This window comes from Brachypodium distachyon, chromosome 4 (genome assembly GCF_000005505.3).
Source record: "Brachypodium distachyon strain Bd21 chromosome 4, Brachypodium_distachyon_v3.0, whole genome shotgun sequence".
NCBI classification, from domain to species: Eukaryota; Viridiplantae; Streptophyta; class Magnoliopsida; order Poales; family Poaceae; genus Brachypodium; species Brachypodium distachyon.
In genome coordinates, this window is record NC_016134.3 from 30,970,866 (window position 1) to 30,987,483 (window position 16,618).

At 46.0% G+C, this 16,618-nt stretch overlaps 3 protein-coding genes and 1 long non-coding RNA gene across 8 annotated transcripts; 2 read left to right on the forward strand and 2 right to left on the reverse strand.

The window, feature by feature from the left end:
- Window positions 1-829: 829 nt before the first annotated feature.
- Window positions 830-1,997, reverse strand: LOC104584644 (RING-H2 finger protein ATL74). The gene has a single exon (XM_010239648.3). It carries the CDS (start codon window positions 1,751-1,753, stop codon window positions 1,148-1,150), a length of 606 nt encoding a protein of 201 aa, XP_010237950.1. The 5' UTR covers window positions 1,754-1,997; the 3' UTR covers window positions 830-1,147.
- An 801-nt stretch (window positions 1,998-2,798) lies between these two features.
- LOC100830562 lies at window positions 2,799-6,066 on the forward strand. Its single transcript, XR_732482.3, has 3 exons — window positions 2,799-3,034; window positions 3,742-3,959; window positions 5,595-6,066. It is a non-coding gene; the product is annotated as an uncharacterized LOC100830562 (long non-coding RNA).
- Window positions 6,067-9,944: 3,878 nt separating this feature from the next.
- On the forward strand, window positions 9,945-10,731 carry LOC100830871 (non-specific lipid-transfer protein 4.1). Its single transcript, XM_003577800.4, has one exon. The coding sequence runs from the start codon at window positions 10,041-10,043 to the stop codon at window positions 10,401-10,403; it is 363 nt and encodes a 120-aa protein (XP_003577848.1). The 5' UTR covers window positions 9,945-10,040; the 3' UTR covers window positions 10,404-10,731.
- LOC100823910 (pentatricopeptide repeat-containing protein At4g18840-like) lies at window positions 10,634-14,804 on the reverse strand. 5 transcript variants are annotated; one of them, XM_024463688.1, is made up of 4 exons: window positions 13,062-14,804; window positions 12,188-12,983; window positions 11,879-12,076; window positions 10,634-11,556 (listed from the first exon to the last, which is right to left on the reverse strand). In XM_024463688.1, exon 1 carries the CDS (start codon window positions 14,781-14,783, stop codon window positions 13,527-13,529), a length of 1,257 nt encoding a protein of 418 aa, XP_024319456.1. In that variant the 5' UTR covers window positions 14,784-14,804; the 3' UTR covers window positions 10,634-11,556; window positions 11,879-12,076; window positions 12,188-12,983; window positions 13,062-13,526. The 5 variants fall into 5 exon arrangements, with proteins under 5 accessions (XP_024319456.1, XP_024319459.1, XP_024319458.1 ...); XM_024463691.1 differs by lacking the exon at window positions 10,634-11,556 and having other exon boundaries at window positions 11,639-12,076; window positions 12,188-12,246; window positions 12,911-12,983; XM_024463690.1 differs by lacking the exon at window positions 10,634-11,556 and having other exon boundaries at window positions 11,639-12,076; window positions 12,188-12,246; window positions 12,514-12,983.
- Between the last annotated feature and the right edge of the window lie 1,814 nt (window positions 14,805-16,618).

Consider the following 16,618-nt stretch of genomic DNA (forward strand, 5'->3'; position numbering starts at 1 on the left):
AATTTATATTAATGGATCCGTTTTTAAAAGTTCTTGCTAATGTTCATGATTTTCGTATCATATAACTTAAAGATTAATAGAGTAATTGTTGGCTGCTACTTCCTCTTAAGATTCTTGAAACAGCAGGAAAGATCATTCCTTTGAAATTAAGTGTCGTGTACTCTAGAAACACAGCAAAGAAGTTGAGATACCTTAACAATTGCTGAAAAAGGACTCATCAAGAAGATGAGTGGAATCAGGTTCTGTTCCAGTCGCTACTACTTGTCTCCAGAGGTTGCAAGTGAATATGTAGCGGAAAGCGACAGCGGAATTCCTTCAGGTGCAAAGTGCAAACCCATGATACGTATAGTTTCGGGAATTAATTCTTCTCTGTCTCATCATCTGCTATTTTAGGCATTTGTCTAGGAAAGCTACTTTTGTTTACTTATTTGTCATTTCTAAGGCCATCTAATACTGTACAATGGAAATCATATAAACAAAATGAACTCTATCTGGACTATAAATGTTCAATTCCTTTTTCTTATCTGTATTTTCTTTCGATCGCTGGAAATATGCTAAGTAGACCCAGAAAACACATAATTGTGTGTCATAGTTAAAAAAAAAATACATTACCATTATGGATAGGAGTACTGCTACTACGCCTACTTATTGAGGAATGCAAAAATAAAATATATAAAAAAAGAAAACATCACTAGACAGCACCATTTGAGAAGAAGACATATGTGTCCATTGGGAAATCCATGTCTTTTGGCCAACCAAAAGACCACCCCAACACATACCCATCCTAGAAACACCCAAAACAAGAAAACAAATGCAAAATGGAACCATCTTCGCAATAAACAAATATATATATATATTGACCAAAAAAGAATCCTGAAAAGGAATTGGAAAAAATATCTCATATGCTCCAAACCCGAAATGACAAGGACACTACTACACACATTCGCATTCCAGCCCCTTTTTGCATTTTGCACAGCGCACCACACAGATATCTTGAACGCCGTAATTTACACTTACAACCCTTTGCAAAACCCAAAATCACACCGACGGCAGCAACAAGTCAACAACCCTAGTAAGCAAAGGACGGAGTAATATGGAACTTTGCGGTTTAGTCCTCTACCTAGGAAGAAATCAAGTACGGAGTACATCATCTTCTTCCTCGGGCGCCGTCTTCTCCGGCTCCGGCGGCGGCGCCGGGGTCAGGAACCAGGAGGGATGCACGGCAGTTGGGGCAGGAGGAGTGGGCGGCGAGCCAGGCGTCGATGCAGCGGACGTGGAAGCCATGGCGGCACCGCGGCAGCACGCGCACCTTCTCCCCGCCCGCGAACTCGCCCAGGCAGATCGCGCACTCCGCCGCCGCCGCCCTCCCCTCCGCCGTAACTCCATTAGAAGCGCCGTAGACCTCCACCGGGATCCGCCGCAGCGCCTTCCTCTTCAGCCCCGCCGACGCCGGCGCCGGAGAAGAAGAAGAAGACGGAGCTGAGGACGAAGAAGAGAGGCGGCGGGCGCAGTGGAGGCAGCAGCGTACGAGCGAGTTGAGCCCGAGAGCGAAGATCAGGACGCACAGCAGCGCCGCCAGGATGATCACCATGTTCGCGTCAAAGCTTCCGCCATTGCCGCCGCCGCTGCTGTTACTGTTGTTCGTCGTCGTCGTCGTGAAGGTGCCGCCGGCCGACGCCGCCGCCGCGGCCGGGGTCACCAGCGGCGGCGCCGTCGTGTCTGCGCCGCCGCCGCTCAGCCGCCGCGCACCCATGTTCTTGGCTCGCTAGCTGCAGGAAGAAGAAGAAGCAATGGCAGGCCGCTCTAGCTTGATTTTTTTTTGGAGGGAGAGGAGAGAGATGGAATGAATTAGGAGGAACCGAGACATCTTTCTTTCATTTTCCCGTTTTTGTTCCTTGTTTGTGTACTGGCAAAGGTGAAAGCGAAAGTGAAAGTGAGAGCAGCTCTTGTCTGAATTTGATCCGTCAGCTTCGATCGCCATGGATGGAGCTACAGCTATACAGTCCCTCTTTTAATCATCTTTTGTAAGTACTCCACTAAGGCACTAATATGCTTTCCTTGCCCTCCGTTGCTTCCTAATATTCCTCGGTTTAATTGACACGTGCATTATTTCCTCCTAAGTACTCCTTCGGTTTTATAATTCTTGTCGAAATATTTCATGTATCTAGACATTTTTTAAGAATAGATGCATCCATTTGAGACAAATTTGAGACAAGAATTATGAAACGGAGGAACTAATACTGTTTTGATTTCATACATACAAACTCTGTACAGTACAAGACAGTATCGGCACTGTCAACGTCTGTACTGCAATCCACTGGAGCATATACGTACGCATCCATAATACCCTTGGGAAAATGATGCATCGATCAAGAGTGCTACTACCATTCGTATTATTTATTATTTTCAGGTAAGAGAAGGAAAAAAGAAAGAGATAAACGGGCCGGAATCTTCAATAATAACAGGAAGCAGCAGCAAACAGCACGAGGTTCTTTCGTCTAGGCCGCGGATCCCACCGGCGTTTATGGGCTTTGTGGCCCACGGTAGCAGCGGGCTGGAGAAGGTAGGAGAGACATGCATGGGCCGGAAGTTTCACGTTGGTCTGGCAACCAGCGTTTAAAAAAACGAGCAATAAAATGAGCCCAAATGCTTGAAAGTGCATACGCACTTTCTGCCGTCCTCGAGCAGAACCGTCCGTTGCGTCCGGGGCAATCCATCGCTGCGCCGCTTTTTGGATAGGATCACAGGACTGGAAGCACGTTTTGGGGCGGGGCCCAGCTGTCGGCACCCATTTTCTGCCTGTAGTTTCCCTGCTCGTCTTCCTCCTCGTTTCCCCAACCTTTTCTCCTTTTTTTGTTTTCTCCTCCGCGCAGCCGCGCAGGCGATTTCGAGGCGACGGATTTTTCGACGGCGAGCGGCGCCGCTGCGGCGAACGAGGACCTGCACCCGGGAGGCGCGCGTCGCGGGCTACCACGAGCGGCCGCCGTAGTCGCCGGCGTCGTTTTTCTGCGCGGCGACGAAGGGGAGCACACCGGTGAGTTCGATTGGGTTGGATTGAAGAACTGCATGTTGTGGGGTGAGATCTAGGGTGTGTCCTGTTTTCTTTTCGAGGGGAGTTCGAGTGTCGCATCGAGCAAGACGGGACGGATCGAGCACCGTGAGGCGAATTCGAGACTGTTTATCGATCTAAGCAATTTTTAGATCGCCCCCGTCTAAAATCCGCGGTGTTCGTGCTGTTTTTTTAACAGGATTTCGATCTAGAGAGAGGGGGTAATATGATCCTGGTGTTTCCCCCGTTTTTAGATCCCTCGGAGTAGTTTGCTTTTGTTAGAACAGACACTGTTTTTTGGGGCAAATCATGTGCCCATTTGAGTGTTAGAACACAGACGGGTTCTCTGTGTCTTTTGGGAAATGAGGCTTTGTTTTAGATTTTAGATGTGTTTTTTGTCTAACCTAGTCTAGCGCCAGCGCCCAACGCCCAGTAGGTAGCAGCAAGCCAGCAATAGAGTAATTCTCATTCTTGTATCCTTCTTGTATACGCCCAACTCGAATGTGGGCAATGCTACAGAATGTTGCTCATCTAGCTACAACCGTGTCCTATATGTTTCTTTGAACTGAATTTGCTACTTTGCTAATAGTGAAGCTGTGAAATATAACAAGGTTAATTTGCCTTTTGATCTAAGCAGTTTTTGCTTATGTGTTTCTGAAATTTACGGTACCAACACTAATTATTGCTTCCAGATTTTTGTCAGGTGCAACATGGCAACGCAAATTATTAGTCAGGTGCAATCTGGCAAAATTTACTGATGAACGGTGACCCTCCAATCATTTAGGCGTCCTGTGGGGTGGCCAAAGAAGGTCATGCCGCAAGGAGGCTTATCGTTCTACACAGGCACCACTGGCACTGGCTGACCAGCCATGATCATGAAGTTGCCGGCGTCGATATGGAATCTCTGAAGGTAAACATGTAGGAATCGTCCGGCTACTATTTGCTTGCCGAGACCTGAGAAGGATACATACATGTCTATTTTGTCTACCTACCGATTTTATTTTGAATTTTTCGACACAATGGGCAGCAACTATTATTCATTTATAACTTGTTCATTACAGATGAGTCTCCCGATCGATCACTGAACAGTAGTTATGTTGTATTAATATCATTTATAGGTGTTGAGTGTTGACAAAAAGCATGAACTGAGAATTATACTTGTTCTTAGTATTGGCACACATTTTTTTGCCGTATTGTGTTTGAGCAGAAGTTGCTTATCATTTCAGGAGTTGGCTCACTATGCATGGCTGTTGAATAGGAGTTACCTCACCGATTAGGCAAACCATTGACTAGGAGTTGCTTTGACTGTTCACGTTTACTGATTACGAGTTGCCTTAGCTAATCGAACCATATTTTTGTTCTATAATGGAATTGCATCACTGAGACAAACCATTGAGTATGAGTTGCTTTTTTTCGCTGCTCATATTTTTGAATAGGAAGTGGTATTACTGATTAGGCCAACTTTTGACTACAGTTGCTTCGGTTAGTTGATCATGCGTCCTGAAAGGTACAAAGGGATATTTAAGCAACATTCAATAGGGAGACTAATAATAAAAAGATGAACCAGCTAAATTTTGACTAGAGATCCGCATTAGCAATTAAGTTTTTTCATACTAGAAGTTGTGCTGGACTAAGCTTTTTTGAGTAGGGATTTGCTGGACTAACCACTCCTTTTTGAAAATAGTACTCCGGTTTTTTCTGAAATGTAGTTGCGTCTGAATTTTAGAGGAGGTGCATGACCAATTTGACAATTTTTGAACTACAGCTTGCTAGACTAACCAACCCTATTTCTGAATAGACGTTGCACACGAACAATTTTTTAATAGGAAGTTTTTTGCCTAACCAAACACACCCATTCAAACTAGGAAGTGATTTTGAATTCTTTAGAAGTCGATGGACTAAGCTTTTCCGAATATGGAGTTGCTGGACCGACCATTTCTTTAGAACAATAGTTGCTTTTCAATTTTTTAGGAAAAAAAAGCATAAACAATTCACTTCTTTAACTAGAGGTTGCTGTACTAACCGACCCTTATTTTCGATTATAAGTTGCTCACAAAAAAAAGTTGAATAGGAAGTTTTTTGCCTGGCCAACACCCCCATTTGAATAGGAAAAGCTGTATGAATTTTTAGAAGTCGCTGGACTAACCGCCTTCTTGTAGAAAGCGTTGAGCAACTTTTATTTATGTAACATATTGTTAAGCTAGTGGGCAACTTCATTTACTTGTTATTGTAAAATCACATTAAACTAGAGGCAAACTTGCATTTACTTGTTATTGTAAAATCAAGGAAGAAAGCAATTTTGTTTTCTAGCATCTCCTATTTCTTTTTTGTTGTACATGTGCTCTTTTGCAAAGGATGTGTAAAGATCTTAAGGGGAATAACATCAGTTTTTTGTGTCTGCATATATAGGAGTACCAAATGTCGAATCCCTGATGTGATTGTAGCTTCCTGAAGCATGCTAATGTTTTTGCTTCTAAAGGGGAATGCCCTATTTTTCTTAGCTTCATGATGGGATTCCTAAACTGATTTTTGTGCTTTTTTGTAGTTAACACTTCAGAGAAGCATGCTATTTCAACTAATGGAAGCATACACTTCTTCCCTGATCCAGATCCAAATTTCAACTATGGGGATTAGGGACATGGAACCATATGCAACGTTTTACGTGGATATGAACATTGATGTATTGCTGAGTTCTTTTCCTACTGTTTTGCCTATTGTTTAGATAAGCAATTTTTCGGGATATGATGTCTGTGATTTGCAATGCACAGAACGAAGGAGAAACATATTTTGTTGGGGGCTGTAGGTATAAGACCAGGGGCAAATATAGTCAGATTAGGAAAGCAAAAGACAAGGGTGAAAACTTTTATTACCGAAGCATGTGGTGGTGGACTGTGCTTTTGATGCAACATTTGTGTCAGTTTTTCTCAAGCAACTTGTCTATCCATGAAATATTGATTGTATGTGTCAGATCGATGTAGTACTTCTGCTTCTATTCATGATAGAGTTGCTTTTCTACATGTTGCCTGATCTTTTATGTATGTGCTTTTGCTGATAAAAACATGACTTTTGGAGTCATGCCCAGTTTATTTCCTGACCCAGATTTCAGTCCTGGGGATCATGAGAGTAGCAGGATGATATCAAAAACACAAGATATGATGTTGGGGGTCAGTATTTTTCTGCAGCAATTTGGGGTGGAAAACAAAACGTCAGCAACTTTTATTTTAGGAAAACAGGGTTGCCTAGGGTTTTGAGCAACAATTTGTTGGTGGGGAGGAGGAACAAGTGCTACAGGGTATACACAGGACAGAGCTCCGGTACGGAGGGAGGCAACTCCTAGTGATTTAAGCACGATTCATAGAGGCAAAGGGAAAGAGGGGCATGAACCAGCACTTGGGAGAAGATGGGATTGGTGGAGGGGACTTGCTTTTTTATTGCCTTGCCTTACTTTAGTGGCAATTTTCACCCTGGCTCATTCCTACCACCGCAACTGGGAGCCTAGGGAGTCAAAACCTGTGATGGGGGGATTTTTGCGGGGCGGACGTGTAAGGTGCCGTAGGACTGTAGGAGATCAAAACATGCCTTTTTAGGAAACGGAGACCAATAATTACCATTTTTGGTGTGCACCCTTGCTATCCTAACAGTGCACATGCACCGTGTAGCACGGTCCTAAAATGAGACCCTGGAGCTGATTAAATTGATAGTAGTAGTGGCTAGCTAGGGTTTGATTCCCGGGAACTGAGAAGAAGATGATGTAATCACTAGACAGTGCATAGGTTAGCAAGGGATTTACCACCATTAGTTCTAGAATTGATTGGACAGTACAAGTGTCGGTGGCGTGGACGGATAATCTCGATTTAGATCGGTTGACAGAGGGTTTAATTGCGGTTCGGAGGTGGTTGGATCGGTTTAATTAATTCGGACAGATTGATGGGACGAGCTACGTACTTCTACTATGAATTTGCACTTATGGAGTGATTAATAACTAACTAGCTAGCGGCGCAGCTTACTAGTGTACCAGGATACGTAAGAGGAGATGCGCACAAGACAGTTATAAATTCAGGATGTCAAAATGTGGGAATTGCTCATTTCTTGGACCTACGATTGCACAAAAACATCATATGGAAACCTGGGATTCCCAAAACGTGCAAACTACTGGCTACTTCCTCCGTCCCGTATCGTTTTCTCCTTCGAGACTGAATCTACACAATGAAGCTTATATGTGCCTATATACATATGTATTTAGATATAATTATGATGGTATTTTTGGGAAAGAGGGAGTAGAACATTTTATAAATGTGCAAATTTGAGCTCCCTGTGGAAACATGACACACCGCATTTCATTTGCATTCCATTGGGAAAACAAATGTATAAGACAAATAGCCGGCCCAACAAAAACAAGACTATTAATTCGCTGTTATGTACGTTCGTCTTCTGGGCCGAACAAGCCCAGCAGTAGCAAGACCATAAGAGCCCAAACGGCCCCCCCAAAAAAAACGCCTACCGGCTACTGACTGCTAGATGAATTCGTCAGTCTGTCCTAAAAAAAAAGATGAATTCGTCAGTCGTGGCACCGTATAAAAGAGGCTGTTTGGACCGATGGATCGACGTCGACATATCGTGTGGCCGGGATCGACCCACACGTGGCAAATTAAAGAAGGCTGTACGTCTCCGTCGATCCAAATACGTACGTGCCCACAGACGCGGTGGCCTCTACTGGATGGACCGACAGAGACGTACGGCCGGCCGGCCGGACTGACTGACTGACTGATGCAATAATGCACATGTACATTAGTGCATAGCGTGCATGCATGTATAGATGGTCCATGTAGGCAGCACTGACAAGAGTTATAATGCATGCATGCATGCGCTTAGTTAGTTACATTACTGTACTCGTTAATTTTGAGCCACCGACACCGTCGATCGTCAAACTACAAGGAAAGAGTGAAAGAATTTAAGAAACGTCGTGTGAAGGATTTTTGTTAAGCAAAAGGATTACAAATCAGAGCCGGCTCGGCTGTTAGATTGGTATCTAGATATCACATTTCATTCTGTACTCTTTTCATGGTTCATTCTGAATCTCAGGACACTCTCAATGCTTGTCTCTTAACACGTCATCTTAGACATATTGCTGACATGACACCCTTTTAATGATGAAATTGTCTCTTGTACTAGCGACCGTCTCTTCACGCAAACCAATACATATTATGATACCACCTTAAGAGACAATGCATTGGAGATATGGTTTTTTAGCATTTATTGTAGGTTAAGAGACAACATCTAAGAGACGATGCATTGGGAGTGTTCTTAAAGCACAAATCATATATTCAATGGCCGAGGAGTCGACTTATGGATTTCTAACTAAAAAACCAGACGACTTAAAATATAACAAAACCAATGTGAATTCACCCAAAGCTAATGTAGTGAGCATATTATGTTTACACTCGCAGGGTGCATGAGATCTTCTCCCTAGGTTATTTTACGTTGGGTCGAGATGGGACTTTTTTTTCCGTGCATGCCCGAAGATCGATAAAACGGAACTTATAATGAGCGAACGGTCGTTCTTTAGTCTCGTGGGGTGACAACTTTAGTTCTATTGTGTTTAGTTAGCGAGAATGACAACTTTAGTTCTATGCTGACGGCAATTTTATCTCGTCGCGCCAGAATGCCAGTGAGTGAACGTTTAGTTCGATGGGATGACAACTTTAGTTGTCTGATGTTCGGACTTTTAGTCTGTTCAGAGGACAACTTAAATTCTGTTCTACTACAGAGCAACGTTCCGTCCGTATTCCATTACCAGATAAACTAAGTTTATCATAGCAGCTGCCTTTTGATTTTCGTTTCAAAAGGTGATCAGGTTTAACTAAAACGACATCCACACGTGTCCTTTTTGTGGCTGAGGGCAATTAAAGAGGCAGCATCGGGAACATCGAATCGAGACGACCAACGGTTGACGGATGGTGTGTGAATTACTCCTGGCTATCAATCATCGATGGCTGCTTGGATCTACCACCTCCAAACTTAAACACACACCACCATCAATGCACTCTCCACCTATTTGCTTACCTCCAGGATGCATGTTAGGCACCGTTTGTCTGGGCAGATTAACAAAAGGTTAAAACGCTTGCAGACATGCTGTCAAACCACAGCCTAATTTTAGTATGAGTGCTTAAATTGGCCATAGCATCTCTAATTTTTTTTTGACGGCCGCATCTCTAATTAGGAGTACGTTTAGTCCGGTCTATCCATGACACTTAGTGAAATTACGAATTTAATTATGAAGGATATATCATTAGCTCTCTGACCCCGTTTCTTTGTTTTCATCCGTCTTGGCTACCCAATTTCCCATTCCTCTCATCCTGTTACAAAGTAATAACCTTTACCTCTACGTACCTTTTTGGACAACAGTAGTTCTTTTTCTTTTTCTAACTAGCACACATCTGCCTCCCAGACAAACACAACAGCTCTCAAAATCTGTTGTGTAACTGTTAGCTGCGGATGAAAGATTGGAGTTGTCTGATGTGAGTTTTTCAATTCGGCGGCTGTTACAATTGCGGCAGGATCATGTGATAATGTAGATTTGGTGTAAGTATAAACTAGTATACCATTTTAACCATAAACAACATGTCTAACAACTACTTATTTTTGCAAACGACCAATGTTTCACGTCTAGCTACTCCATGCCTCCACCAGCCACCGATTAACAGCACTGTAACTGCATCAATCACACCATGCCTTTCACTGGCTGCTAATTAAGCACTGTAGCTTAATTAGCTCTAGAATGGTCGATCCAACACCCAACCACCTCCTTAATTCCCACCGACGCCATAGATCTCGAGCTATCTATCTCTCTTCTTCTTCCTCACATCACCAGCCCTATTTAAACCCCCCTCATCCCCCCCATTTCCTCTCACCACTCAAACCCAATCCAAGCCCTCCATCTCCCACAACCCAAATCCAAGCCCTCCATCTCCAGAGCTTCCACCTCTCACCAATGGCGCGCGCATCAGCAGCCCAGCTCGTCCTGCTCGCAGCCATGGCGGCCCTGCTCCTCTCCGCCTTCGTCACCGACGCGGCCATCAGCTGCGGCCAGGTGAACTCGGCGGTGGGGCCGTGCCTGAGCTACGCCAGGGGGACGGGCGCGTCCCCGTCGGCGGCGTGCTGCAACGGCGTGAAGAGCCTGGCGGCGGCGGCAAAGAGCTCCGCCGACAAGAAGGCGGCGTGCGCGTGCCTCAAGAGCGCCGCGGGCAGGATGAGCGGGCTCAACGCGGGGAACGCCGCCGCCATCCCCTCCAAGTGCGGCGTCAGCATCCCTTACACCATCAGCCCCTCCGTCGACTGCTCCAGGGTCAACTAGAGAGATCGAGAGATCGGCCGTCTTCTCCGGCTCCGGCGCCGGCGGGCGGCGGCCATGGACGTACTGGAGAGTGTGAGCATATATATTTATACGACGAATAAAAGTCTGCCACGTGGCGGGTAGCTGCCACGTAGATGCATGCATGCATGCGTTGCGTGCATGAGTGCTGCGAGCTAGGCACACGCCATGTTGTTGTTGTGTATCGATGTGTGTTTGTTTGAATGTTCCTGTTTTCCGTTAAATTTGGCTCTCCTTTTTGAAGGAGACACGTCATGTGCTACACATCTCTTGATATTTATCTACCACATGTTTGAAATATTGATTGTGCCATCTGATTCCTTTTGTGAAGAGGGGAATGTGTTTAGTTGAAGGAGAAGAATTTTCAGATGATGTGGAACGGTCTAAATTAATGTATATATCCTCAGATATTTGAAAACCAATCACACACAGAACAAGCATCAAATTAACACCTAATAAGGCGTGCATCAAATTATGGGGGAGCTTACCATGCATATATAAGGAGGAGACATTCTAATACTCCATAAGATTCCTTAGAAAAAAAAGAAGGAATCTACACAAGAATGGGCAGAGAATGGAAGACTCTTGTAGGTGTTCTAAACAACACACGCACAAAAACGAACTCAAGAATGAGATCAGCAGAAATCGTGTGTTTCTTATAAAAGCATAGTGGTGTGTTATTATTGTTGGTTATTTCATCCACCATATACCTTGTTGTCTTTTTTTTCTGAAGAGGTTTTTTTATTCAAAAAAGAAAATGATCCCCAGTCTCTACATCAATCGAGCCACACAGCCAAAAAATTGTACTCCCTCCGTCCTATATTAAGTGACTCAAATTTGACAAAATATGAATGTATCTATACCTAAAAGGCGTCTAGATACATGTAATAGAAATTCACTTAGTATGAGACCGAGAAGTATATCTTTTGGAACGAAGAGACGACTAGGTATCAACGCTGCGATCATTCTTTCTTCGACTACAACTACTGACAAGACCGTAAATTTGCCACTCGGATGATTTGATGATATGTTGAATAATAATTGACTAGAGAGATTAGATAACTCTCGATCGACCATCCTCTCCACCGATTTTCTTCTTCTCGGTCGATCGTCTGACAGTATTTAGTGCACCACCCTGCACACACATAGTGTATTAATCAAGCCTTGTAAACCAAACCGATTATAAGTTGAGCGAGGAGCAAAGTTCCCAGCGAGAATTAGTGACAACTAAGCTATCCTGGTTGTACTCCCACGATAGTTGAAGAAGAGATTGACACATGTCTCTTTTGAAATCGAATAGACACGGTCTTACGAGTTGGCACGAAAAGTCTATAATAAGGTCAAAGTTGGCAGCCGGTCTTAATTCATGTGTACTCCAGGAACGAAAGGACCCAAGAGAGATAGAAAGAAAATGCAGAGAGATAACTGAGCTGAGCAGGCGGCTGGCATGGACTGACCCATCATCTTCCATACATGCATGTTCTTCAGAAAACAAATCCAGGCATTGACGTGCAGATCTAATGGATGGGCCGCCAGATATTCGTCTCTGTTCATCGATCTCATCTTGATCGGTCAGGTCGTCAGGATAGATATATCACATGCACGCACGCACGCTTGGCCCATACGTACGTCCACCCCTTGCTTCCCTGTCGGATCTGCAGGCATAAGAAATTTCTTCATTACAAGAGAGTAAAGTAAAGCCCTAGCAATTCACACGTGTAAAGAGAGAGAGAGAGAGAAGATTTTTTTTTAATTCTTTTCAATACCTTGCTTACAGCTCCCAATTAACTTATTTCCAGCAATTGCCATTAGTGGCATCCTGCACCTGCAAATGGTGCACATCTCATCGATGTTGAGCACCAGATGTGTGTATGTGGCCGATTAAACAGGAGTAGGTAAATGTGGACAACTGGTTGGACAATGCAGAAATGAGTGGATCATGTTCAGAAAACTAACTCATTTCTCACATTTTGTTTCAGTGTCGTAAAGGCTGTAAAAACAATGGAATGCTGTAGTGTCAAGGAAAATTTAGCGAGGCTCCTTTTCGTATGTTTATATGCTTCGATGAATGTAGCAGCAAGTAACTAAATACCTTGCCGCAAAATCAACAGACAACAGAGCCCCTGAAACAGGCTTCGCAGCGGTTTTCAAAACTGTGATGCTGACTCCTCCAAAACTAGAACTGAAACAGTTTTTCCAGACCATCGAAACATAGCTAGCCAGATTCAGTAAGTTCAGCAAACAAAAGTGACACCGCCAAAATGGCCAGTTTTCGTTTTGATTGTTTGTAAACAAGGTGTTTCTTTGATAACTGTGATGCTTACTCCTCCAAAACTAGAACTGAAATAAGCAATCCGACTGAAAGAAAATGAAGCTTAATTTTCAAGGGTTTTGGAACACCACACCGTTAAAACAGGCGATTTTCAGCTCAACAGGCCATCTCAAGTATGATGTGTCAACAGATTGAGGAGCTCAGCACGGTTACGAACTTGCCAGTTTTCTTGGGTCTTCACTTGGAGGATCAGAAGCGATAACGGTCTAGAATATTACATCAAGCTGCAACTGAAAAGATGAAGATTGTGATTGTCACTCACAGTATTCAGATATATGACACAGCCAAAAGGAGGAATGCTCAGTTACCTGTTGGAGCTGCGGTCTGGCTGTAAACTGAATTCGCCAGATTAGGCTCCTGGAATTGAAGCCGGTCATTGTCTTCTCCAGTTTGTGGCGGAGAATATTTACTATGTTGCATCAACCTGACTATGTGCGGCATGCTTCCAAACACCAGGTTCAATCACCTTCGTTCTTAGATGCTCGACAACATCCCATCTCTTTGCTTCTGCATAAACATTTGATACTGTGATGACATCCCCATCGTCAATTGGCATCAACTGATGCAGTTCATGAAAAGCCTTGTTAGCAAGGTCAATGTGCCCGTGCACTCGGCATGCAGCCAACACCATCTTCCACAGCACACAATTTGCCTTCACAGGCATATCATTGATCATTTGATAAGCCTCTGAAACTTTCCCACAGAGGCAGAGCATATCTACCATGCACCCATAGTGCTTCACACCCGGCACAATTTTGTAGTCTTCAGTCATGCTACGAAAGTACACTCCCCTCATCCACCAGGCCACTGTGGCTGCAGGCAATCAAGACACCGACAAATGTGACATGGTCAGGCTCAACTCTCATGGCATTGAAGAGCTCCAGAGCCTCGCGTGAGTAGCCGTGGACCGACAACCCAACGATCATCGCATTCCAGCACGTTATGTCCCTGGTTGACATGCTTTCGAAGACCTGCCTGGCAAGCTCTAGACTGCCACATTTCACGTACATATCAACGAGCGCGTTGCCGACATACCCGTCAGCCGCAACCCCCTTGCTGTCAATGTAACTGTGGACACCCTTCCAGAGTTCCAGATCGCCAATCTCCGCGCAAGCCCCGAGAACTGACACAAGTGTGAGCTCGGTCGGTTCGACCCCACCGTCCTGCATCTCCTGGAAGACCTCCAACGCTTGCGCACACCTCCCAAGCTTCGCATAACCACCGATCAGAGAGTTCCACGACACAGCATTCCTGCCAGGCATCTCCCTGAAGACTCTCGCTGCAGCCTCCATATCGCCAGCCCTCGCATTCCGCATGATCTCGGCATTCCAGCACGACACGCTCCTATCCATATCTGGTGTTTCCCGACACACCCGCTCTGCACCCTGTGAGTCCCCCGCGGCACCGTGCGCGGCCACGAGCGCGTTCCAGGATACGGTGTTCCTGGCAGGCATCCCGTCGAACACCTTCCGGGCGTCCCCGAGCCGGCCCAGCTTGCCGTACATGGACTCGAGCGCGTTCTGCACGTACCGGTCCGCGCCGCAGCGGAGCTTGAGCACGCGCCCGTGGAGCTCCATGCCCTTGGAGACGAAGCCCTCTCCGCCGCCGGCAGCGGCGGCGCAGAGGCCGAAGGCGCGGGCGCAGGACTTGAGGAGAGCGGGGAAGGCGGGGAGCGGGGTGGGGAGGGAGAGCCTGGAGACGCGGTTGAAGACGGCGAGCGCGGCGGCTGGGGACGGCGAGGAGGCGAGAGCTGCGATGGCCGGGGAGTAGAGCGGCGGGGAGAGCGCGCGCGGGGCGGCGGAGAGGAGGAGGGCGAGCGTCGACGCGGAGGAAGGCGGCAAGCGGGAGAGGAGCGCGCGGAGGGAGGCGGGGTCGTCGAGGAGCCCGTGCTTGCAGAGGTTGAAGGCGCGGGGAAAGCGGGGTGGGGAGGGAGAGCCTTGAGACGCGGCGATGGCCGGGGAGTAGAGCGGCGGGGAGAGCGCGCGGGGGGCGACAGGGAGGGCTGCAGGCGGGAGAGGAGCGCCCGTCATTTTCAAAAACAAAATACTCTCTCCGTAAGAATCTATACAATTCTATACTTATTTTGGAACGGATGGAATAATAGAAATTGAAATATATATACACGCACATAAAACGTGAAATTATAATCATGCAAAGTAATATATTTTACTCCCTCCAATACATAATAAGTGTCGGGATTTAGTACAAAATTGCCAGGAATACAGTACTTTCTCGATCCATATCAATTAGTTATCTCCGATTTAGTACAACTAATGTCGCTCGGAGGGAGTTGGTAATTTGCAATTGAGTAAGAGGTTTTCCCCCTGATGTCGACATGATGACACAACAAATATTATACTAGATCACCTCGAACCGCTTGCCGCACGCGCAACAATTTTATATATCTTGACTTGGACGACGCCTTCGCAACGCCCGCCAAGCTTTCCTGCCGCATCATCTCACCGTGACATTAATTTGTTGGCTTCACACCAACTAACCATGATGATGAAGGCATTGCACTTGCACCACCGCCGTCAGCCTCACATCGACTCTCCTTGGGATGATGGTATAGCACCAAAACGTTCCCAGTGGCATCGCACCACCGCCGTCAGCCTCACATCGACTCTCCTTGGGATGATGGTATTGCACCGCCGTCCGTGCACCACTGCCATGCAGCAGTATCGCACCGCCGTCTCCACCGAGCAGCATTGCACCGCCTGCTCGACGATACGAAGGTCATGGCCGCCGGTGAACCGAGTCCTCGGAGGCCGGAGTGCTCTTAGGTCGGCCTCCTCCCTTTTTTCTCGGGAGCTCCACTACGTACACCGTGTTTGCCGTTTTTGTCTTCGTAACATCACAGACACCAAAGACCGTTGGATGGCTCTGATACCAATTGTTGAAGCTGAGTATCTCAACTCCTCTTCTTCTTCTACCTCTTAACTCTCTTCTCTCATGAACACGCACACAAGATCAAAAAGCTTAGAACACACGCATACGCATGCGCACACACTCACCCAGGAGGAGAAACAATGGCTTTGCCGGGAACCATTTTCTTCTTGGTGTAACATATGGGCTACATAGTTTCTTTTGCCCTCACAGCCATCTTTTCTCTTTCATTTACTCAAACTTAAATAGGCAGTGCTCCCTTCGTTCCTCGAAAGAGCGCACATTAATTTTCATTAAGACAAGGCTTTGACTGCAAATTACTATGTCAAGATGTGATTTATATGACATGAAATTAGTATTGTTATATAAGTTATCAAAAGTATTTTTTCTTTTGAATCGGGAAACCCACTGTAACCAAGCCGGCTCGGCTCGGTTACTTTGGGGTGAAAACCTGCCGCTATCAAGTTCAAAAGCTATCCTAGTCACAGTTCGCAGTCGAAGTTTCGCAAAGCACTTCAGGCTTTTTACATACCCACACAGGGGCCAAATGACATATGCAGAACAGCTAGCAGTTTATTAGGAAGTCACGGTAGTAGTAAGTCGTAGCGCGGCCTCAGTCGCCAGCCGCGCAGCCTGGTGATGACGCCGCAGCTGAATTGTAACATGCATAAGTTCAGTCACACCATCCTTGATCCCTTGCTTCATCTTCTGGTCCTTCTGCAGCTCAGCCCAATATTGGAGGAAAGAACAAAGTAAAAACACAACAACAATAGGCCAGTGATGGACAACTTTCTTTTCGAAGCAGACGACATTTCCCATCAACCCCCGAGGCCCTCTCCTGGGCCGGTCCACCTGATACACGTGCCCCCACCCTCGCTCCCGTTCCACGCCGCCTCCCCTCACTCCCGATCCACGCCACCCTCACTCGCTCCCTATCCACGCCGCCTTCGCTCGCCTCTGATCCATGCCGAGGTGGGCG

Coding starts and splice junctions, on each gene's coding strand:
- LOC104584644 (XM_010239648.3), bottom strand. CDS start 1,753: ATGGGTGCGCGGCGGCTGAGCGGCGGCGGCGCAGACACGACGGCGCCG.
- LOC100830871 (XM_003577800.4), top strand. CDS start 10,041: ATGGCGCGCGCATCAGCAGCCCAGCTCGTCCTGCTCGCAGCCATGGCG.
- LOC100823910 (XM_024463688.1), bottom strand. CDS start 14,783: ATGACGGGCGCTCCTCTCCCGCCTGCAGCCCTCCCTGTCGCCCCCCGC.